This window comes from Corvus kubaryi, unplaced genomic scaffold (genome assembly GCF_017639235.1).
Source record: "Corvus kubaryi isolate FWS band 111438036 unplaced genomic scaffold, C.kubaryi_AGA036_p1.0 65369, whole genome shotgun sequence".
Classification (NCBI taxonomy): domain Eukaryota; kingdom Metazoa; phylum Chordata; class Aves; order Passeriformes; family Corvidae; genus Corvus; species Corvus kubaryi.
In genome coordinates, this window is record NW_024581950.1 from 14,163 (window position 1) to 39,804 (window position 25,642).

At 37.7% G+C, this 25,642-nt stretch overlaps 1 protein-coding gene across 1 annotated transcript; it reads right to left on the reverse strand.

The window, feature by feature from the left end:
* Positions 1-355: 355 nt before the first annotated feature.
* Positions 356-25,409, reverse strand: LOC121673374 (sodium leak channel non-selective protein-like; the record flags this gene model as incomplete). The annotated part of the gene is made up of 5 exons (XM_042046635.1): positions 356-457; positions 5,636-5,773; positions 12,483-12,674; positions 17,162-17,329; positions 25,278-25,409. Coding segments are annotated over 5 exons (732 nt in total), but the record flags the coding sequence as incomplete, so codon positions are not given.
* Positions 25,410-25,642: the final 233 nt, after the last annotated feature.

A 25,642-nucleotide genomic window follows, 5' to 3' on the forward strand; every position in this document is an offset into this window, starting at 1 on the left:
GCTCTACTGCTTCCTGACTGTGGACCCTCTCCCGGTACCCTCCCCTGCAGTGGAGCTGTGCTGTGCTCACAAAGCATGGGCAGGGATATCTTTCACTAGTTTAAAGGAAAAAAGATGGCCTAGCTGTGATTTAATTTTTTTTTTAATTACAAGAGTATCTAATTTGACTGTAATTGATTACTAAACCAAATTTCTACATCTCTTTTATGATATCTTAATTTTCCCTTAAGGTTGTGCAATAGTAAACTATCTAACAAAATACTGCTATTCACTTCCGCATGTACTATTTTGTTCATTGTGATGAAGACGTTTCCCATCTTTTGCCACAAAAAGTAAAATGCCTTATTGAAAATACTTTCAAGCACAATAAAAACATTCTTACTTGTTTAAGTTTCTTTAGATCTTCATCAAGTTCCAAGTTGTCCAAAATAACAGCAACAAACAAGCTGAGTAGAATCTACAAAACAATTGTAAATGATTTGTTAAAGTTTATCTTATTTTTCTTAAGAAGTACTGTTAAATAATACGGAAAAATGGTGGCCCTGCTGATGTAAACACGATTCTTGCTTTGACATCTGTTGAACTAGTATCACCTGCTACTGTATATCTACTAGCCATTTTGCAAGTAGTAAATTGTTTTTTATCTTACCATGCAATTAGTATGAGTTTAAAAACGCTCAACTCTAGGTTTGATGATCAATGCATTATATATGTTTAACAATATACTCCTTAAAACGTACTACACATGAAGAGGAAATTAAATTAATCAGAAATAACAACAACAATAACAATAATAGTAAAATAAATGCAAAGCAAAATCCCAAAATATCTTGTAAAGCTAAGGTGGTTTTCAATTAAGGTGTGACTTTTTAGCCACCTGACAGTCATTTACTTTATGGACTTTCTTTATGCTCAGAGTGCCTCTGTGAAAAGTAGCTAACTCCACTTTGGAAGAAAAGTAAGCTGCTTTGTTATTTGCATGCATCACATGAATAGGAAACTCATGTCACAGGACAGGAAAATCATGTACCTCCATTTACTCTACATTAAATATTGTTTAGATATGTTTCTAGGAGGAAGAATCCCAGGGAGAGAAAAAAAAGTGTGTATCAGTATCAGATTATTACATTTTCCTTGTCTACAGATACTGACCAGAGGCCAAAGAAGCTGAAAATGTGACTGACATAGCTGAGAAGCAGACAAAATTAGGAGAGTATGGTAGGTGACAGAGGATATATCAGCATACATAATCAGAAAACTTCTGTATTAAGGCAGTAAATATGTATATATACATAAGTCAACAGCTCTCAGCAACTGCCAAGGTTTTAGTCTCTGAAGTTTGATGTAAACATTCTCAAACACACTGAGCTTCTACAGGCAAGCACCAATTTCTGATATACCAGAGAGGTACCAGAAGGTAACCTAACTTTTTTTTAAGAGAGGTACAGGCATAGAATTTTTCTGTGGTCTTGGACCACTGCGTGACAACCACAGCAAACATATCCTTCCACCACTACTTTTAAATGAAGTGTAAGTTTACCTGTCATATTGGAAATTTATTCCCCATCTATATAGGAAATGAAATTTAAGTGGGTTCATTTACCAGACAAGGGGTTTGGAACTCAAACTGTATCTGAGTTGAGTGTGTGGACCTTATTCCAAGGCAGGATTTTCTTTCCCTCCATGAACTATAAAGGTTCAGAAGACATAGGAAGGACTCTGGCCCATAACTTTCAAAAAAGTCAGAGTTTCGAAAAAACAGTGTTCTTTTAACAGGAAGCTGGCTTTAGCAATATGTAGAATTTCCTGCACTTATTCAAAGTGACAAATTGTATGTGCCACATAAACAATAGAACATATAATTTTCAGTGATCCAACTATTACGAACAGTAGAAAAAAAGACAGCATTCAGAACAGCAACACAAGACAGAATTCTGATAAAATACATAATCCCTGGCACAATATAGAGGCCCAGGGAAGCTGCCTTTAGTTTCAGGATGGACAGTGGTGATGCACCCCCTCATGCCACTCAAGTGACACTATGATCTGAGAAATGCTCATTAGAAAACGCCTCGATGAACTGCACTCGGACTAAGCCCCTCTTGAGCTTATCAGAAATACTGTTCCCTAAACAGGGAACTAACAGGTGTCTAATGAGCACCTGATGTTTAGTGAACAGCCTGGGAAAAATATTTTTCTTGCCTGCAAAACAGCCCAAGAGGAGTAATATTTCTGTTGTTGAACCTTCAAAGAAAGCTGCTGACTCAAGTTGTGGCCAGGATGGAAAATTACTATGACTAAAGCCCACTCTGTAATGATCCTATAAACAGTGGTCCAAAGTGAGATCCTTTTGAGCACTCAATTCCCAGAACAAGATGTATGTCTCAAACACTTGGATGGCTGTGGAGCCAGCCAAGGACTTTTAGTAATGACAGGCAAAAATCATTGGTAATAATCAAGAACTATAGGTATTAAATGCCAGAGGAAAGAACAAGGTTTAGATGGAGAATGGGGGTGAGGCAGAGATAGGGCAGCACTTTTCCACCAGCTGAAACACAACACAGTACAGTGCAAGCGCAAGAATGACTTGACATGGATATGGGCAAGGCATGGGCATGGACTGTAGGGTGGGACCTGATACCACCACAGACCTCCAAAGCCCTCTAACCCATTTCCAGAAGGCCTGAACAGACTGTGCAAGATAATTAATTAGCATAAAAAGAGAGAAACCTGTCCATTAAAATGTTCCCCCCCAAGCCCAGGCAGCACCCTCCAGTACCCTGGACATACATCCCACTGGCCGTACCGACACAGCTGGACTTACACTTACTAGCTGGATAATCACCCCCAGGATTCTGGACATCTCATGAGCCAGATGGATGCTGCTAGATCGATGCCAAATCCAGGCTCAGCATTCCCCCAGCTGGATTAACGCTGGAAACAGGACTAGTGATGTCTTTTTCTCTCTCCTTTTCTGTCTCTCTTTCTTTATTTAATTCATCCATACCTCTTGAATGTCTCTCTTCCCTTTCACCTTACCTCTTTATTCAAAATCCACCGCATTGTGCTTATATAGTAGGTCATATACTACAGTCAACATACTAATTTCCATGCCAACTGGAACTTTCTGATTGATTGTGGACCCTCTGACTTTTGTCATTCCTCTTGACCAACAAGCATTAAGGAATCTTAGGTACCTCCTTCATCTTAAGGATGGGTTGTCACACACAAACTACTTTGATCCCTAGTTGCTAATGAACAGTTTTGCTATAATTCCGTCAAGATTTTACAGTATGGTGTTTTCCTTCTTCAGACATCCTGGTCATTCCATGAAACTCCAGTACACGCTGCTCAAAGCATACCAGTTAAGGAAGTTCAGTTCCATACTAAAAAGACATACAGTACTCATTAAATGTATCACCCCTTACAGTCTTGCTGATTCAGGCACTGATATGTATCCAGACAAGACTTTCATTAACTCCCTTTTTGCTTTTTTCCAACAAGAACCAAAGACAATGTACCACAAAAGAAAAGTTAAATGCAAACTTGCTATTTGTTAACTTCCTCTGCCGCCATCTCAACTAATGACAGTCCTTGTTTCCAAGAGACGGAGTCTTTTTTGAGCTTTAGTTTTCTTTTGCCTTCTAATGTGAAACCTATTAATTTCTTTCCAAGTCTCTACAGTCTGCTATGCCAAATGCCTGCAATTATCATTCTCAATTTTAATTGTCCCCCCTCTTCCGGTTGATGAAAGTAATTTCTTCATTTCATTTTTGTTATTCACTGATGGCTGTTTATTCTTAGAATGCTTCTTTTTGGTTTTAGTAGCAGCTCAACCATTTTCACGCTCCCTAACCAGTTCCATGTTATTTTCTTTCAAATTTCTTTTGCCTACAGACAATTGTGTCCTACACAGTTTTCCCTTCCAAGGTCTGAGGAAGATCTTAGAACTGAAACTAACAATTTTGTAAGCCCAGATAATTCTGCAAAGTTATCTTTGCAGGGTTTCTTCATTCATGTGGAATTTGCATAGGTGAATGAGAAGAAAAGTGTACCCTTATGGAGCAAAGCAAGAACTGTGCATTTAAATGCAAATTCCCTGCCAAAGGACTGAGGATGGTGTACTGAAAAGTGACTTCACTCCTAGCAAAATCAGTGCTTTCAGTAAACAAATTGGAAGTCCCAGATGACTCTTTCAAAATAGAAAACATAAAGTAGAATACTAAAATTGTTTTTACAGCTAAATTATTTCTCAACTAAGATATGAATTTTTAGCAGATAGGTCACTTGACACAATTTTACTTCATGGAATTGCTTAATACTCATCTAAGAAGTAAAAACGGATTCCTGATTAGAAAATGTCCTTGATGAAGAATTGAAAAAACATCAATAAGATTCTCTTACAATACAAGTAACTGCTTTCAAATCCATGACCAAAAGCTCACTTCCCTTTTGCTTTTTAACCGCAATTCCCATGGAGTTTTAAAGATCACTCCAGCATGAAAAGTTGTATTTTCTGACCCTTGTGAGCAAATTACATGTCCTCTGTATTTTCTGATACATACATTTGTTGGGCTTATACTTTAATGTGATTAAGCAGCTCTAAGAGCATGAAATGCACTTTATTGCCATTTATAAAGTGGTCAAGTATTCAATCCATATGAAGGAATCCATTACACCCACAACTGTTGTCCAATTATTCAGTCTTTAGAAGTGAAATACACTGTAATGTAAAAGAAGTAGATACAAGCTGGTGGAGATTGTATAAATACAGTTAATACCTTATGTAAGTAGACATCTGAGCAAAGGAAGAAAATGGAATGAAGAAAGTGAAAATAAGAATAAGTGCATCAAAACCTGCAGTGAATGGAAAACACAAAATGAGCAATAGTAGGAGTGAATTAAGGGTGCATAAAATGGTTATTTTCCTGATTGTGGTATTTTCTCTGTGTTGGTATTCAAATAAAGTACCAAGCCCTTATTGATATAGGATAACCAAAGAGATGTTTTCCTTCCCGTTTTCTCTATAAAAGAAGGTAATAATTCCATTTGAAATGCATACAGAAAGAAACACTGGCTTTTGTTTTTTTAACATAATCCACATTTCTGTTTACATGCAGGAACTGCTGTATTAATTCTCATCATTTATTGATTGATATACTATATCACATATAGTATATCACAAATAGTATATCACATTTCCATGCATTGATTTTGTATCAGGCAACAGGACAGTAGGGATGACTAGTTAAGAGTTTGTATCTTAAGGTTTTACACTTCTCACTTTAATTGCTGCTGCAAAGAGAATACAGTGAAAGCTGAGGAGACCAGTTCTACATGATAAATAAAATCACTTAACTCTGAAAGCATTAGAGCTGTGAAGGTACAAGACAGATAACAATTATATTGGATCTAAGAAGAACAACACCTCACAGCAGAACAAAGGTCACCACCTCATGTCACATGGCTGAAGGGTAAATTTATTCTACCACATCCACAAACTAAAAAAGCCACCTATGCTAAAAATGAGCACCACAATTAGTTTTAACTAGCTGAGAATAATAAGAAATACAAGAGCTATGAGAATAATTCAAAAGTAAATGAAACACAGCACAAATTTTAAGTGAAAACTTACCAGAGTAGCAAAGAGATGATATAGTATAAAATATATAGCAACTACTGGTGCCCACATATGTCCTACAGCATTCAGTGTCTGATCCATGACATCCACCCATCCTTCCTGTGTGAGAATCTGAAACATTGACATGAATGCCTGCAAGAAAGAAAATTGCAAACATATTAACAAATTATACTAATACGGTTTTATTGACACATTCCTAAAACTGATTTTACAGAGCAGAACACCTGTTTTGGTTTGCTTATTTAAACCTTAACAAATGTGTTTTACTTTTAAAGCCAAGTGAAAGGCTATTCATGAGCTAAAGGAGAAATAAATAGCTTGGTCTTTGACAGAACTGTAAACTGCAATTTGTAACATAGTCCAAGTTTCATTAGCCCATACAAAGAACTTTTTGGTTTTCTTCAGTGCTGAAAAAATAGGCTAAATATCCTGAGCATCAGGGATCATTGTTTTGAATGTTATATTCTATTGTGATTTTTTGATTATGCTTTTTCTTCCATGTTCCCTCTCTACAAATATACCTATAATAAAGTGTTACAATTAAATGTGACCATAAATTATGTTATCTTGATAGCGGAAGTGTTTTAGGCACTCCACAGATGAGAATAACCAACACACAGCAAGGTCTCTTGATTCAGCCAATCAGACTTTTTCCTCTATATTTTGTAAATAGCATTTTTTGTGGAACTTCTGTAACATTTTCGAATTCCTTGAGACCAGGTATACATGTCAAAAATATAGGAAATAATGGGAATGTTTCAAACAACTTTATTTAGCCATAGGAACATATGAAAGCAGATAAGCCTAGAACCCAGATACCTTTGAAACCCCAGCTGGAGCCTGCAGCACCAACTAGAATTGAACTCAATGTGAGCAATGTGTAACTGCAGATGTACATCCTATACAGACACTGAGGAATGCACACTGCCTAGGAAACAGAAATTTGAGTATGGTATCAATGAGGCCAAACTATTGTATAAGTTTCTTTTGCTTTTGCCTGACATCCAAAGCATTCTCTTCCCAGACAGTGAAGATCAAAGCTGGTATCTTAACTGAAGTTTATGCATAACCAAAAAGGGCTAGAAACTGAAGACATCAACAGTGCAGCTTACAGCTAATAAGATTCCTAGAATTCAAGATGTTAACACAGTTCCAAGGATATATTAGATCTGTGCTCAGTGTGCCCAGCAGCAGCAGATTAATGCATTAATGCAATGGCACAAAGAGAAGAGGATTCTTCTTGTCAAACCCATGAGAAAACAGTATCCAGACAGCCCTTCACATCAACTTACCCTGAGCTAAAACCTGTGCTGGAAAAGCTGAAAACATGTAGCTATACAAAGTTATGTGCTTGGGAAACAATGAAATGGGTCTAATTTATTTTTAAAGCTGCTGGCAAAAACAACTGGTGGGAGACTTCAAGTTTCTATTATTATTATAAACCACAGGAAAATACTTCGCTTGGGCTCTTTATCAAGTTTATAGAGTTTTTCAAACAAAAAAATTATTTCTCTTAGCAGTTTCTTCCAATGCAAACAGAACCATTAAGGTTATACCCTCACCCCTAAGGGAGTCCACTCCGGGTTGTGACTTCTCACCTGCAGTGAAAGCAAATTTACTCTAGAGAAGACTGTCCATGTGCATGTATACAGCACTTGGTTTCGGCCCCATGTGAGATCCCTATGGCTAACAATCATTAATATGTGGTGACAAGAAGCTGGTTCAAATTATCTGAAATAATAAGGAGGATGTGGCATGACTTGCTACATGCTGTTTCTGTATCATGAAATCAAGCATATACCAAGGGCTATCTGCCTAACATTTCAAAGGAGGGCCTGCAAGTACAAAGCATGCTAGGATGGTGTAACAGGACTGGGTAAGGCAGGGACAATCTAATCCAGTGCATCTTGTTACGCAGGCACTGCATAAAAGACACTGCCTTTTTGGAGTGCCCAGTTGGAGAGAACAATTTCCATGTCTGTAACCAGGGCTTGCCTTGGAGAAAGTCTGCTGGAAGCAGGAAGGAAGTTGACTAAACAGTATCAGAAGACCACTGATACTGCCTGTCCATTCTTCTATTGACCACAGATAAGGATTCTAGCACTAAAGCTTTTTCTCCTTTGTTGATTTAAAGAATACATATTTTAAAGTGCTCAGCACTGCTTCTTGGTCTCAGGTTCCCTCTGTAATGGGGAGCTGAAGCTAAACCAGGCAGCTGTCATTTGGCTGCACTCAGAGCATCCCTGGAGCCAGTGGCCATTGCACCTGGCTGGTGTGGCACTCCTTGCTGAAGCATAAGGTGGGCACTACATTAAGTAATACATCCCACTGCTAGCTTTAAAAACACCTGAGGGACTGGATAACTTAACTAGTGCAGTATCCTTTCTTCTGAACCACACTTAACTGCCACAGCTTACTGCTTTTAGAAAATACATATTTTACTTAATTCTTCAAGGTATAAAAATACCTTCAATACTATGTTGTGGACTCCTCATTAATACAAGCACTAGATTAATGTGGAGAAGAAATTCTTCTAACGTCAAAAAATCTAATCTTCCATCCAAACCAGTTGTGCATAAAGCATATAGTTTTATAAAATGGCCTTTCAATATAATTTAAGCACTTCATTATAACATTAAAGTCCAGTACAACGCAAAACATTAGTTTTAAGTAAATAAAGCAGTGCACAATGAATATGTGCTTTGCACCAAGCAATCTTCTTTAGAGCAAGTTATTTTAAGCTGAAAGGTGTACCTCCCACTGTTTATTTTAAAATTAATTTGAAATGCAACCAGCTGACAGAATCAACATCTGTGAAGACGAGACTTAGAAATTTATGCAAATGGTGATTTTCTGAATTAATTTGTGTTATAGAAAAGACTGTCAATTTCTTTGAGTATTTATGCCCTGTTACTTAATGAGCTGTTTTGATGATGGAAGTCAAACTACCTTTTTATTTATAGCGTAAGATTGGCAAAGGTTTGGTAGAATATATGAGCCAAAGTGCCAGTTCTGACATCTTGTCCAACTGTTACAGGGGTGGTGTCACACAAATTATTACTTAGAATTATAATGCACTTGTCTTGTAACTGGTGCTTGTGCACAAAATTTTAGGGACCAAATTCCACTGGCCTAATTCATAGAAGCAGTTCTACAATCATTGGAATTACTTCAAATTAAGTTAAGGGGGTTTAGGACATTGCTGTAACATCCTTGCAAACTGTTCTACCAGCATAAACTTATGTTTTCCTTGTGACACAGTCATGAGGGCTCAGTGATGCCCTGAGAGAAGAGTAACCGTCCTGTAAAAATGTGGCAGTGATACTGAGATTTTAACTTCATCAGAGAATTAAGACTGCACTGTTCATCTTTTCTTAATATGTGTTGCTTAGATTGAACTAGTATTTCACATAATGAACTTTCTCCAAGCTCAAGGCTAGGAGCAGAGACTTGGTTTTGTGAAAACTCAGGGATTATTGCTGCTGTGATCAGTTGGGCCTGGCTTTCATCTTGTGTTGACCCATTTAAAAGAAGGGCAGAATTCCCAACTTTGTAACTTGAGACACAGAGCAGTCAGCACATGGCCCCAAACTCCAAAAGAAACCAGGGCATGGAAGTCAGGGACACTAACAATGTGTTTTGTTCTCCATACAGTGAATTTTCTTAGCGGCCGCCTTACACCTATTTGAACAGTTTCCCCCTCCCATTCCTTCTTCAGGGGGCCCTGTCCTTCCTCATGGCTCAATATGTGCAGGTGAAGAAGATGTGCAAAAATAAGAGATGGCAGATTGGTTAAAAACAGTAAAGCAAACATCTATATTTTTATACTTAGTATTAGAGAGAAAGCCAGTCCATTTGGCATGTTGTAATGGCCAAAAGAAGGGTGAAATTAGTAGCTATGGCAACAGTGAGCTCTTGCGCCTATTGATTTTCATCAGGAAACCATGTGAAAACATGCAATTTAGAGGCATTAGCAAAAGGAGGAGGTCTATTTGTTCCAAAACCCATACTGTGCCTTCTTATAAAGCACTTAGTTTCAAAATTATTTTAGGTTTTGTCTCTTTCAGTGTAGAAAGCACTTTAATATACAAACTCAAAATTTAGCCTCTAGTGTCACCATTTTTGTCATCATGCTTGTCATCTCTGTATTTGCAACTGAAAAAAACTCACAGTAACAGTCCTGGCTATTTAAGGTCTGCTCTTCTTTGAGGGTAAGCTCTTAATAATTTATCTTAGCAAATTCTGGTATTGCAGACTTCATATCATCTCATATGTTATATATTCTGTCTTCAGTTATGTTTTGAAAATAATTATAATTGTCTTATTGCAAACTGATTCAGTGATCTTTATTCAGGGCAGAAAATGTGACAACTCCCCAGACTTTGCTAGGAGGACACACTCCTTTAGAGGGATACCACTATTTCACACCATCAATCACAATTTTGAGTACAGAATTTTCGCTAAATTTTAACCTCTTAAGAGATGCTGCACTATAAAACTGCAAAAAGAAACCACATACTGTAAATTTTACACTTCTGAAACAAATATAACAAGGTGAATATGAATACAAATAAAAAAATAAATAATGAGATACTCATGCTTCTGGCTATGGTAAGAAAAGTATAATTTCAATTCAGTATTGCTGGAACACTCTTGCATTGTTGCTAACAGCTCTTTTCTTTTTCCAGAACTTAAGTCAGAAAATAGAAGACAAGTAAAGACATTCTCTGTTTGTAAAAACATGGTTTAATTTGCTGGAGAGAATATTTTATCACCCTTCAAACAGGGATTTAGTATTTTCATACACCTGTTAAAATTCAATATGCTAGAAGACCTTATTGAAGCTTAAATGGCAGCAGATTAAAATGCTCAAAATAATCCAAAACATTACTAATGTATTGATATAAATTGGAAATTTTTCATTGCAAGTGGGTTTTTCTCAGGTACTTGTATCAATTTATCTAGTTAAAATGTGCAGGTGATTGCAATCCTGTCTTAGTCATACTACAATTATTCTTTCAGGACTTTCACTGACATTTTGCACAAATAATAAAATAATCCTAAAACAAAATTCCATGGTGATTTGAAACCTGCAGTTTGAAGTTTTTTTCAGAAGGTTTACATGGGAATTGAGCACAGAATATGGTGGTAATATCACCTGATTTAGAGACCTGACTTAATTAGGAAAGCTTAAATTTTATTTCATTTTTTCCTTTCTTCAGCATTTAATGAATTATACTGAATATCTAATTCTACCGGCTGCTTTTCTAAGCATGTTTTTCAAAACAGAAAGCATGGTGTCACATTATTCCCTGTGGGTAGGTATTTTTTTGTCTCACATTTGATGGCCAGCTTCCCATACATCAAGTTGAAGCTTGATAATTACAAATTGTTGTTTAGCCATTTTGTTCACTAAATGCATGACCCTTGAGGCTGCCTTATTCATTGTTATTTAATTGTTCCAACCAATGCACTTTCACTAAAATAGATATATTGGATAACCAAACTGGAATGACAGAAACAAATAAATTGTCACTGGAACCAATCCATGTACACTCAGTCTAATCCACTATTAAAGAAACTGCATTATTTTCATTCAGAACAGTGTGCTTCAATAAATACATTAGCTCCAATTTCCACTGATTTTCAATGTTCTGTTCTGAATTAGCACAATGCCTGTAAATATCCATTATTTATACCCAAAAGGCAAACACTTACTATGTCAATGCAGACAGGTTTTATAACTCCATGCAAAACAAGCATTCCTGTACAAATCAAGAACAACCACTTTCATAATATGAAGATATAACTCATGTGTAGACATGTTTTACATAAATTCTTGGATTGATATTTGTGCCTGTGGATATGAATCCTCTTCCTGTAACATGCTAGAGTACTGTTAAGCCATATAGTGTGTTGTGTCATCATCACGGTGCATAGGTAAAATTCCTCTATGTTCCCTTGACAGCACAAATAGAATACCTATCTCAAGGAAAGATGGCTTTCACTACAGAAGGACTACAGGAAGACTATTACACCCAGAAAATACAATTTTTTAATCTATACATATGGAGATAAACTGCTTCATGTTTTGCAGAAGGAAAGGAAGACTGCTAATGTAACACACATGATAGAGTATGTCCTGGGTTGGGCTGGGATAGAGCTAATTTTCTTCCTAGTAGTTTGCACAATGCTATGTTTTGGATTTAAGATGAGAATGATGTTGATAATGCTCTGATGTTTTAGTTGGTGCTGACCAGTGCTTGCACAGAGTCAGGGCCTTTCCTGCCTCTCACCCCACCAGCGAACAGGCTGAGGGTGCACAAGATGCTAGGAGGTGACACAGCCGGGACAGCCAACCCCAAATGACCAAAGGGATATCCCATCCCATATGGCATCATGGTCACCATATAAACTGGGGGCAAAACTGGTTAGAGGCTGCAAATTGGGAGCAGGCTGAGCATCGGTCTACATATAGTGAGCAATGGCATTGTGAGCCACTGATTTTGTATATTCTAATTCTTTTATCACTATTGTCTCCCCTTCCAGTTCTGTCCTACTAAAATTTCTTTATCTCAGCCCACAAATTTTACTTATTTTCCCCAATTCTCTCCCCTATCCCACTGCAGGGGGAGGATTGAACAAGTGGCTGTGTAATGTTTAGCTACTGGCCAGGTTAAATCACGACAGAATCACAGAATCATTAGGACGGAAAGGACCTTTAAGATCATTGAGTCCAATCATTAACCAAACACTGCCAAGTTCACCATCCATGGTAAGAAAATATCCATTATAAGAAAATAGTAACAAGGAATGAGTAATCAGTGCTTTTTATACTTGCCCTTGGAAAGGTTGTAAATCTATCCAGCTCTTCCACAAAGCAAAACATCTGTAAACTGATTGCTGACATTACAATCAAAAGGCTGGCAGTAAATACTACCAAACTCCCAAGTTTTTTTCCTGGTCCAAATATCTTATACACAAAATCCTCCAAAGCAGGAGAAATCTTTATAAGGCGAACTACTCTAAGAACCTGCAAGGAAAGAGAAAAATGCAACTGTATCAATTATTCGATGATCACATTAATCAACAATGTTCAAAATATCAGACATTAATGGCCAAAAAGGGACCTGCAGCCTTGTAGACCAATAAATATCAAGTTTCTACCACTTGTAACAGACGGCAAGTTGTGTGTTAGGTTAAAACCACAAAACCTGGGACATAAGCAGCACTGAGGCATACAGGCATGGGATGATAGTACAGGCATGGGAGGACCCAAGGTCTCCAAGGCTATAGTTAACTCACCGACCGTGAAGAGTCATTGCAGAAATGCAACTGGGTAAAGCCAGCTTTGGGGTAACAAAGGGAACAAAAAAAATAGACAAAACACATCACAGATATTAAATCTGAATGCAATGTGGAATTAGAGACCGAAGGAGGTTTATAGTGTGCTACCAAACACAAGAACAGCTCCAGACAGGAGTCAAAGCACATCAGTCTGGATTTAGTAACTGAGAATCTCCTGAAGGGCTAGGTAAATGGCTCCAGTTTGATTATCATCACTGTTAAAATGTCATTATTATACTAAATGGACAGCATCCTGAACAGTCTTTGATGAAAGCTCTGCTTTGAGCAGTGGGCTCAATGAGATGGCGTTGAAAGGCCTCTTCCAACTAAGATTTCTCTGATTTTATGATATTTGTTATACCAGGTTAAATATTCACATAAAGAACTGCCAAGTCTTCTTCCACAGATCATCTTTCCATTTCAGTGACCTGAGGCAAAATTGTTTGGCATTACATACCACATAACCTAGCAAATTTGGTAATGAGCATAAATTATTTTTTATAATATTTCATATTATATATAGCATGGGAAATTTTGGGTGGTGCTTCTCAGTATCAGAAAAACTCAGTATCACACAACAGTATTGTTTGCCCCTGACATATCAGACCTCTCAGCAGTGGCAGCAAAACTTTGACCTTGTGTGGAACTCCTCACCCATTCACTGCTGAGTCTACCTTGAAAGAGCTGCTCACAATTCTGATTTTCCTGTTTCTGCCATTGATGTTGACACACTGACATGAACATCAGTATCAACAAGGGCAGTGGCAGCAACAGTAGTTGCTGAAGACACCAGACAGCGCATGGGGCAACTGAGATTCTGCAATTCTTAGGAAGAAAAAGACTCTATTCCAAGGTATTACCTGGATTTCCACAAGAATCATACAGGAACTAAAAGGTAGGAATTGCAGTGCAGTTATTGGCTGACCTTATGTACAAGTCAAATACTATTACTATGTTGTTTTTGGAAAGAAAATAAGTATGACAGAAGTTGTTCATATAATGAGTTTACTGTACCCTGTATCTTTCTAATAATGTATACCTTTGGACTTCACATGAAGCTTATCTCCTACCCATTTGTAAGGTATGCAGAATATGCTTATCATCTAGATTCAACTACCAAAGGGGAGAGAGAGAGGGTCCGCTCAAGAGAGCAGCTTACTCCAAGCACACCAGAGCCCTTATGTGAGACAGGATGAGCCTTTGCTGTCTTCTGTGGCAAAGACAAACAAGGGTCCTAGATTCAGGGTTACACTGGACAGCTTAATTTACACAACGTTAGCACAAGGTGAAATAAAGTCCTTTGTTTCATATTGGTACCTTGACTACATTACATATAATCTGAGTTCATGAAACTGGCTACTAAGGCAGACAGTGAGATGAGTGAGATTTCCAAGTACCATTAACATGTAAACACGGTGCCTTCTTACTTACAAGATTTACTCACGGTGTAAATATTAGCTCTGCTCCCATCAATGCTAGTTTCAACACAAACCCCAGTGGGGAGAAGATTTCATACTAGTTGATATTCTGAGTGGTGTTTTAGATAAACTCAATTATCTGCATTACTTTTTTCCCTTTTCTTTGGAGAACTTTAATTGACCTTTAAGCAACACACTAAGCTTATTGATACTGTTTGGTTTCTTCATTTATTTTCATTAGGTGACAAATTGAATCTAGCCAAAGTACATTCTAATGAATTTATGCATTTTGTATAATTGGGCTGCAAATTGTATTAAATTTAGGAGCTGTAGAAGATGCACTATTTGGATTAGATTTAAAAATATATTAAAAACAAATCAAAATGAGTAATGCAAAAGAGGAACCACAGCTTTGTTACAAATAATGGCTGCATCTCCTGCAAGGGATGATAGTTATTCAGAAAATGAGTCAGCAGTATTTTCCCCAAGCACAAATACAATACCATCACTTCAGTCCAGTATAGGTTTAATTCTGTTTAAACCTCTCCCTTTTATGCTGGTTCATTACAGATCTCTGCAATAATATGCAAAATCTGTCATTTCTCCACTGATTTTATGTCCTACAGATTATAGCCATGTAACAGTCCTTTGCTGTAGTCTTTCACAGAGGGCTTTGCAAAGTGCCTTGAATGAATGCACAGTGAATGCAAGGAAGATAGGTGGGAGGGTGGACAGTAGCCAATGTAGTAAAGAGTGAGCGATGTGCTGGCAAAAGGTAATGATACAGACTAATGAATAATGCAAACTGAAATGTATGCAAGGAGGACTAGACAAGCCAAACAACAATTCATGCTTGCTATTCTGGAATGTGTCAAGGACTTCTGTTTTCAGTAATCTGTTTTGTTGGCTGACAAGGAACACATTTACCCTGTCATCATGAATACCTAAATGCCTGGAAATCTGCCTAACATTAAGACATATTCATGTGAAAAAGACTTTTTGACCTCGGTTGATTTGAAAATGTGTTATCTAGCTTGCCCAGAACTTAACTGTGGAGGAGTATTGTGTGTACCTTACATGCTGACATCAAAGGTGTTCTGAAACCTTCCAATCATTTGCCCCCTAGGGGATTTGGATTGCAAAATACAACCCAAATCTTTCAGTGTAGCAGGTGTTTCTGCTTGTAAAACGTATGTCTTTCATAGACTTTGGAAAAAAAATCGCATCTTGAAATTTTCATAAAAGCTAGCACTGTGTAATTAAAAAAACCACCACCGCCACCACCACTGCTCCACTAAACTAATTAAATCAATTAAAAAGACATTATTTTATTATCAGCATCTGGTTACATTTTAGTTACACTTTCAATCCTATGAGTTAGTGATGACATCATCCATTTAGTCCAACATTCATATTTTATACTAAAAATTCTTACAAAGAAACCACCAGTCATAAGTGGACTATGTTTTAATACAGACCAATTATTAACTAAGTTGCTGACTGCTTTAACTGAGAGCTCCCAGCTATGCTCCCTGTGTACTTTTGACACAAGAGTGCAATGGCATACTCCTGACAGATCATCCTTTCTTGCACCTTAGATGTATCATGCTGCACTGAGTAACAACATTCTACATATTTGGACAGGAAAATCAAAGCCAGAATGACTTAAAAGTCTTCAAATGATATCAGGTGAAAGCAAAATAGATTTTTTTTATCCTGAAAGCTTTCTTGAGCAGGTCTGCAGAACCATTTAGAAAAAATACAGGATGACATTTGCAGAAATCTGAAAATTATAAAAATTATAAAAAAAATTATATTTCAACCCACACTTGGGGAGACTGCTTCCCCCATATTGTACTCATGATTACAAGATGTGTCTCTATAACTAATCACATTTATTGACAGGAGTCTGTCTGATGATTTACTATTTGCCTTTATTGAGTATTACGTATTCACCATGCCAATCCATTGCTGAATAATGGGCAGATATGAATCCTTTAATATATATATATTCTTAAAAAAACCCCTTTCTTTAGCACTGTAGAATATAACACATAATGAATCCCAGTGCTTTCTCCCAGAACTGGAACAACCCTAAGCACTTGAAGGAGCATGAATAGGGAATTGGTTGGGCTGGCTGACAAGAAGAATCAGAAGTAAGAATTAATCAGTCTTTTTTTGTCTCTCTTTCCTGCTCTTCAGCCAAGTGAAAATGCAGGAAGAGCCTAAATAAACACACTTTTCCTCTAGATAAGGAATAGATGGACAACTATAAAACCCAAGTCTAGGATGACTCTGGATAAATTACCTCAGAAGACCCACAGTATCTTAGTTAGGCATGTGACTGCCACAGAGATGAAAATTTGGAGAAGCAACAGCAAGTGAACTGAGGCCTCAAGGAGAGCAGTCAGGAGAGTAGTGGTGGACACTACTGGAAGGTGATGTTATAAACAGCAGTGTACAAGGTCAAGGCTCAATGAAGAACAGTGAAGAAACAAAACAGAACTTAATGAGCAGTGAAGCTTAGATAAGAAATGGGAGTTACTGAAAACAGAAAGGACTTCTCAGCAATGTTAGAAAGAATCCTATTTTTGTAAATCCACTCAATGAACACAGTTAAAAGCAGAGATTTGTTATTTTATAGTTATTCTCAAAATGAGGCAATACTGTGAGAAAATTGAAATTTGTGTGAAATGTGGATGGGTAATGTTTTAATTTGGTATATAGGGTAAAAAGTAAAAGTATCTGATCATACCTGAAAATATGTAAATTGAGAGTGATAGAGGTCTGGATAAATATGGAGAGTGGTTCCAATCACAAGCAGCAACTCAAACTTGTGAAGAGATGAGCTGATGTATCCTGTGAAACCCAAACACCAGATCTTCAAAAGAGCTTCTAAATCAAACAGAACTGTAAAAGCAACCTAGACGGATATATAAAATAAGAAAGATGCATTCAAAACACTGAGTTAAATTAGAAGTTTCTATGTCATGATGTCTATCAGGGCTTTGTATGGCAAAAATAAAGATCTTCATAATATTTAACAAAACCAACCATATTCTGAACAGAAGAAACAATAATAGATTTCACTTCATAAAATTTTCTAGACTCAGCATAGACAGGTAGATTTCACAATTTGCAAAGCATGAAATAGTAAATCCCTCCAGATGATCTTTCACTTAAATACACATATAAAAAAGAAAATATGACTTACAACTTATTTTTTTTTCAAATTATGAAGTAATGAGATTTCTGAAGGATTTTAAGAGATTTAAGAAAGACACCAAAGTTTAAAGGCCTCTAGTTTGAAAACCTCTACTTCAATTTTCTAAAACATCCAGAGTAATATGACAACCAAAACAGCTAGAAAAGAGGCAATGGTTTTTAAGCACTTAAAACAAATTTTTAAAAGAGCGGAAATTCGAAGTTAGTCCAGAATTGGTTAATTTTCACAATAATGTTAAAGAACTTGGACATGGTGGGAAGTTACAAGGGAAGAAATCAACCTGTAGTGATTAAATGACTTTGGAATTCTTCCAGAGGCCTTTCCTGAAATATTTGCACAGTAAATTGCATAATGTTCAGCTTAAACAAAAGGATAGGTGTACGTCTTCAAGATTTATTTTCTCTTACTTCTCTCACTACCAAAAATCCTTCTGGCTAGACACACTTCCTCATGTGCCTTCTTATTTTACCACTGTATATACTCTGAGGTGCTCTCTTCCACACTGTCCAGCAGACAGGAAATGCAATGGAAACACTTTTCTGTGACTCAGAAATGTTCTCCTCAGACCCTTTACACACATTGGGACTTAAAAGAGACTCTAAAATAACATTAGATCACAACTAAATACAACTAATACTTACAAAGTGCAGTAAAAATAAAGAAAATGCAGCTTACATCTCCTTTGAGGACTAGCATTATTAGTCTGTTAAGGTGGAGAGACTAATTGACTGTGGGCCATGAGGTCTACTGAATTTGGCTGGGGATAAAAATGCTAGAGACTAAGATTTTAATGCTGACCCTGACAGTGAAAATCTCTGGGATGCTGTGTTAAGTATTTACATTATTTAAAATTTAAACTCTACAGTCCATCAAAAATATATTTACCAACATGAAAGAGAGAGGTTGGGAGATAGCTAAATAAAACTTTACATATTTTATGTGTACAGGACTGTCACAAACAGGAGTGGAGATGGAAATGAAACAATGAAGCTTATGTCCTTTGTTTATTCCTCTAGTCCACAGAGCTATTTACAAGCACTGCTACCAGCTGTATTATATGGCTTCCTCAAGGCATGTAAAATAGTTACCAGGCTTCAAATGTCCTCAGAATGCTTCATAGCACTCCATCAATCAGGAGATTTTCTTTTTCTTAGGTGTCACGGGTTAGCAAGCACAGCTCCGGATTTTCTTGCAAAGAGGTGCTTACAGCTTCCTCTATGACCTGACAGAGCCTATCAACTGGCTAGTTCGAATATTGACAATTTTTAAGCCACTTAAAATTTTGACCGCCTCTGTGGTCCACATTTAAGAATGGACAAACCCCGGGAAAGAGTTCTCTTGCTTCCGGCTTTGGGAGAGGTACCTGGGCTGGGCCTGTATGGGGCCCAGCAGGCCCGGGCCAGGCCCTGCTCAGCCAGGGCCAGGCCGAGACACAGCCATCCTGGAGCCGTGCGGCCCTGTTCCACCTGTGGTCCCCCCAGCCCTGCTCTGTGCAGACGGTGTGGAGCCGGGACTCTACACACTCCCCCCCTCTCCAGTGTGGCCGAAGATTCAGCTGAAGCTGCCCCGCTGCCAGGCAAAGATCATGTGACCAACAACAATAAGCGACTCCAGCTGCGGGGCTGGGTGAGATTAACCCTTTTAGTGCTGTAAGTTTCCTCCAGAATAGATGAAGCCTGCAGACATAAAGTAAAGAAAGAAGAGCTGAAACCCTGAGGGAGGAGAAAGAGGAGATGCTTAGAAGCTGAAATTCTGTTGTGAAGCTATGGTGGTGATAGACTATGATATATCAGAGTACCCATTGTAATTTCATGAAGCATGGTGGGGTGGAGTGTTCAAACTGTAACTGTGAGCAAAAGCACTTGTTCTGGAATAAGCAAATGCTGAAGCAGCTGTAATTTGATGAGAAGTTTGAACAGGGAGAGATGGAAGTGGTGAGGGCTCTTGCTCCAACCGGAAGGAGAAGAACTCTGTTCCTAGAGATGCTCCCAGAGATAGTCCTAGAGATGAAGATGATGAAGACCCTTTTCTCCCAGGAAAGGAGAAGGGCCTCTGTTCCTGGAGCTGAAGATGCTCCCTGAGATGGGTGAGGAGAACCTTTGTTTTTGAACAGCTCAACCTTAAAATTGTACCCCAACAGCTCAAGATTGGACCCTCAAAAGCAGTTGTGGGGAAAGCTGTAAGTTGGGAGAAGGGACTCCCACATGATGCGAGCAGAGAACCAACATGGGTGGCTGTCTTGTGATACTGAAGCCATGAGAAAATTTCTTGTGGAGATATCTCCATAGCATGAGCAAGAGAGACTCCTCTTCCTAAATGAACTGAACAAGGTTATTATGGAAGTGGTAAACAGACTGAAAATCTCAAGGGTTGTCTTCTTACATTGTCAGTGGGAGAAGGGAGAAAGGTGGGGGGAGGAGAAGTGTTCTGAAGGTGTGGGGTTTTTTTTCCCTTTTTTTTCCTTTCTTTTAGGTCCGTTAATAAAGTTCTTTATATTCTTTTAAATTTTTTACCTGCTTTGCTTTCTCCTAATTCTTATCTCACAGAAGGTAAATAAGTAATGAGTATTTTGGACCAAACCACTATATTAGGAAAGAAAGGCTACTAAGAAATATTTGTGTGCTTTCAGTCACAGACAGTGTAGGGATGCTTTTATGCCCTTATCCTCAAGTGGATCTGGCCAGTTTTTCAGCCTGTGCTCTGGGATCTCAAAGAGCCAGGTTTGAAGAAACTACTTCTTTACATGAAAATCTCTAAGACACGAGGAAAATGTTTTAGCAAAAACCCTTAAAAATAAAGCTCACTTTTAATGACAAGACATCTAACCGAGTCATAAAAGAAGAAGAGCATTGAATTAGGCAAAATGGAATGGTGGTTCAAAAGCAGCTGCAATTTAGCTCAGAGCAGGTGGAATAACAGTGCCATTTAAATACACACATACACACTTCAGAGCACATAGGCTTCCTATTAGAACAAGACTAACAAATATGATGTTAAGTGTATTTTAATTTATTCTAAAAATGTGTGGGCAGGATCATTTGCATTTCACATGCTTGTCAAATGAATTCAAACCACTGGCACTTAAAAATGTATCAAATGGTTTGCATAACATCTGATTACATTTATACACCTGTCTTCCTGCTGACAGAGCTTGTATTTTTTCCTTCCTTGTAATTAATTACAGGAGAAGATTCAGAATATCTGACTAGAACTTTTTGTTAGGCATGAAATGCAATACAATTTTATAGTTTTGTGTGTTTTTTTTTTAAGCTGGAATAATTCCTTTCGTTGCTGTAGAGACAAGGCAAAAGCAAACACAGCAAAGCAGAAAAAGCAGGTGTAAGACATGAGCAGCCACTGAGCAGCCACCCTCCACCGTGTTGTCAGTTTTGCTTTGGGGAGGCCAAGGAGGACCTAACAGGAATGGGCCCTTTCTCTGATAGTTATTTCCCTTTTTTTCACCTGGAAGCTTTATGGTATTAATGACACCTTCATCAACACTAAATTTTGCTAGTAGCCACTTGCCTCTTTTTTTGGCAGAGGCAGAGCTTACTATCAGTCAGCATCCAACAGTGACAGACTCTGTTTTCTTTGTGTCTTACCTGAAAGGTTATCAAGCTGTCGGGAATGACAAGAATTCTTTCAACGAGGATCAGTGGGATTAAGGGCACAGACCTCTAGCCCCTCCCTCACTACCAGATTTGACACAGCATTCAATCCTTCCTTCATCCAGGACAGGCCAAAAGCTACCCAAAGGCAGCAGTGCAAGGGGGCAGGTTACAAAAGGAATCTAGGAGAAACTATATAGGAGCACTTGGTTTTGAACTCTGGTATTCAGACAGTATTTGTAGGAATCATATGCAACTCAAATAAGACAGCTAGTCTGTAACATGTTTTAATGGAAGACTCATAAGAAACAAACATCCATCACTATTCTGTCTAGGTATTGAGCAGTTAAAGTTAGCATCTTCATTACAAATTACCAAAATGTGTTTGAAACTCTACTCTTTCCAGGATACTGCACTGGCGTTTTGAGTCATCCTGTTAAAATTCTGGTTTTGCCTAATCAGCAGGACTGATGCATACAAGTTGAAATGCCTGCCAGAATCTCTTATTACTACTGGGTATACAAAATTATGCAAACAATGGGATCTGGGTATAGATTAATTTGTTTTATCTTCTTGTCTAACCTTTGCCTTCTTGAGCCTTTTAATTTCATTTCAACAATGAAAACAGGTTTCTTTTCTTGGTATTGGGCATCTCAATAAATCCATTTAGTTTGCCCACTGACTTTAAGCAGATGTATTAATATGTGACCCATAGAACAGACCAAGTGAGATATTTCATTAGACATATCTTCTCCTAAAGCCAGCAGCTTCCAACATAACTTCTGGAAAATGTATCAGAAAGCCAGATATGCTTGCTGTAATCTATCTGGCCATTTCCTTTAGCAAATGGAATCCTCACCACTGTTGGCTCCTCAAGTCAGCTCCCACTGAAGGGAAAGCTTTCTGTAGCCTACTCTAATAGAAGAGACAGAGCAGCAGCAGTGCATCCTGCTTCAACTAGTTTTCTTCACCAAGGAAACAGACTAGCCACTGTGGAATAATCTGCATTGTTTGAGTATTCAGCCTCTTCAAGGCTCTTAAAAATATTTCCTTTGTTTACCCTTTGTGCTACAAAGAACAAGTTTCACAACAACCAAATAGGAAATGACAGCAGCTTATCAATTTCTCCTCTCTCCCAGGATTTTTTTACTCTTCTGCTCTTCTGATACTTTCCTTTGTTCCTCCTTCCATAACATACTAGGGTTTTGTTAGTTTGATTCTTATAGTGCCTCTAGTAAAAGCATCACAGGCTTAAAAAACAAAACAAAACCAGGAAACCGAACAAATGGACATTAAAGAAATGCTTTACAAATAAAAAAATCCCACGTTTCTCTATCTCAGAATACTTTACCTCATATACTTCGAAATGTAAAATGTAGAATGTAAACAAATGTGTTTTCTGACAACCTCTCCACTTAAAAATCAATTATCTAAGCTATGCAGAAACAGAAAAATATATTGTTAAAGCGAACTGGACATTGCTTCTAGGACAGAATTATAATACACTAGTCTACATTATATACTCACCTTGAATAAACCCTGGCAAATATTTCTATCGGAAAAAAAAACCCTGCAAACTTTATACTTGAAATAAATGTTGAAGATATTGTTTCTACCACTGATTAATAAAAGCATTATTATACTATATATTCAGAGCCAAAATAGAAATAGGAAACAGAGTGTTCCCTATTTTTGAATATAAATAGAATTAATGTCATTTTGTTAAGAATCCAGGCTCCACTTGCTGTATCCTGGGGATAAAGCAAAAATGCCTGCTGTGAAGAGTTCATGGCCTCAGGCTTTAATGTTGACTTAATTATTTGTTTCCAGCCAAGGATATTGTACTAGATTTGCCTGTGACAGAGTTAATTTTCCCCATCATAGTTTGTATGGTGCTATTTTGGATTTGTGCTGGAAAGAGTGTTGGTTACATAGGGATGTTTTAGCTGTTGCTGAGCAGTGTTTGCACAGAGTCAAGAGTTTTTCTGCCTCTCACCCCACCAGGGAGCAGGCTGGGGGGGCACAAGGAGCTGGGAGGGGAAACAGCTGGGACAGCTGATCTCTGCTGAACACAGGGACATCCCATCCCACAGCGCATTGTGCGCAGCATATAAGGCTAGAGGAAGCGGGGGGGGATGCTTAAAGTGATGGTGTTTGTCTTCCAAAGTTACTGTTATGGCTGATGGAGCCTGGCTTTCCTGAAGATGGTTTCCCTGCCCATGAGAAGTGGTGACCGAATCCCTTGCTTTGCTTTGCTTATGTGCATGACTTTTGCTTCACCTTTTAAACTGTTTTTATCTCAACCCATGAGTTGTCTCACTTTTACTCTGACCATTCTCTCCCCCATTCCCCTGAGGAAGAGTGAACAAGAGGCTGCATGGGGTTGAGCTGCTAGCTGGGGTTAAACCCTGATAAAGATTAGAATGAGTTTCTCTGCCCTCAATTCTACTCTCAGATCTGTGGGGCGTGTCATAAGACAACCCAGCATTTGCTGGTTTTATTCCAATGTCTTATTTTCAGGATAATAATTTTCATGTTCATGTAGTTTTTCAAATAGACTTAGAACTTCAGACAAAATAAAGACAACACATTTCACAATTAGTCTTGTAATTGTTGTCCGTGCCAACACTGACTCAATATTCACACAGAATACAGCCATACCCAGCAGCATGAGAGACAACAGAGAATGATGCAGCAGTGCTGTCTCTATAATCTGCACTTTTTTAAAGGTTTGAACTCTGGTGCTGTGCTTAACGGGCTTTTTTGCTCTCATTTTTGTCCCAGAACTCACGAACTCTCAGCTTCATACAATTTTAAGAGATCAGATACAAATTCTAAAACTAAGATTAAAAATATGTATTGACTCGACCTTCCTTAAACTAAAGAGATTCATAAAGCATTGCATTGTTATGGACTAAAGGGCTTAAAGTTGGGTGTGTGAGTCTGAATATCAAAAATACTTAGACATAGAAAACCACACAACAACCAAAAGCAGAGAAACAACCAGGAACATTCTGCTATCATGCACTCTAGTCTAAGAATGACCCCTCTGGCTCCAAAGGACTGTGTAACTATTGAAGTCAGGGAAACTGCAGTAAGCATAAAGTAGACATGTGCCCAATACAGGCAACTGTGATCAACACTTTCAGAGAACTGATCCTGGTGCACTGGTTAAAGAAGTGATCTTTCAGCACTGGTGATTTTTTACTCTGATACAGTAACAATTCACAGTGCCCATGGAAATAAGTATTTTTAATAAAGAATGCTACAATATTGATTGCACTTGATTTAGGAAAAACAAATATCTATTTGAAGCTTTGCCTGTACATTAGTACCAAAGACTTCAATTACTTCTTTTTTCTTTTCCTTTACCTGAATTAATTATTACTAAAAAGACAAGTATGCAAGGTTCTAGGATCTCTAGTTCTTGATCTACAGTAAGATCTTTGACCAGCTAATGACTCAAGCAGGCTTCCTGTCAAAATGTCACTTGTACCTCCACTTCACTGTTCAGGAGCACAGACTCCTCCTTTAAAAAAATCATGCCTGCATAAATGTTTTTTTTTGGTGGTGCGCTCTTGCGACTGCTGAAGCCAGACTATTTGTAACACTATTTTGGTAATGCTTAAGGACCTTCTGGCAGCTAAGTATATCTACCAAATAAAGAAGATTTAGGAAGAACTTCTATACTGTATTTTTAAAATACAGTTTTGTCATCTTTTTAAAGTGAAATTCTTCTGAATGTTACACTCCTGCTAGAGAAAGATAGCAACTCGGCAGCCATGCACTCCCTGCAGATGTTACACTTAAGCCTCCACTTACTACCACTAACATTTTGTTTGAGGAAATTACCTTTCAAAAGGTTGTAAGATAGAGCTGTCAGCCGTTGTCAGACAGAGGAAGTTGAACAACTTAGCAAAGTATTCTTGGAATGCTTAAGGGAATAAAAAATTACATACTAAAATGTTCTTGACAGTCACATTTTTTACTTCAGCTTATCTTGAAAATTACCCAGATAGTTGTTTCAGCATACTTACCTCAGCAAGGTAAAATTCATCATATTGTCTCTTGAAATTTTCTCCTTTATAGTAATTACTTGCAGCAACAATCACATCGACAGCAACCATGCTTAGTATGAACATATGAAACACGGATGACCTCATCATTTTCTACAAAAGAAAGAGTAAATTTTATCATCAAAAGGAGTCAAACCACATGCATTTTAAAGTTCTATTACATTGTCAAAACATAATTGGCTTTAATACTGTGTTATTCTAAAGCTTCTTTATATGATTCTAATTTATTAATTTTTAAAATATGTTTTAATATATTGCTTCAACTGGTTTACATGGCAAGTTTTGGGGATTTTTTTGTACTTTTCAGTTTTTATTTGTCAATTGAC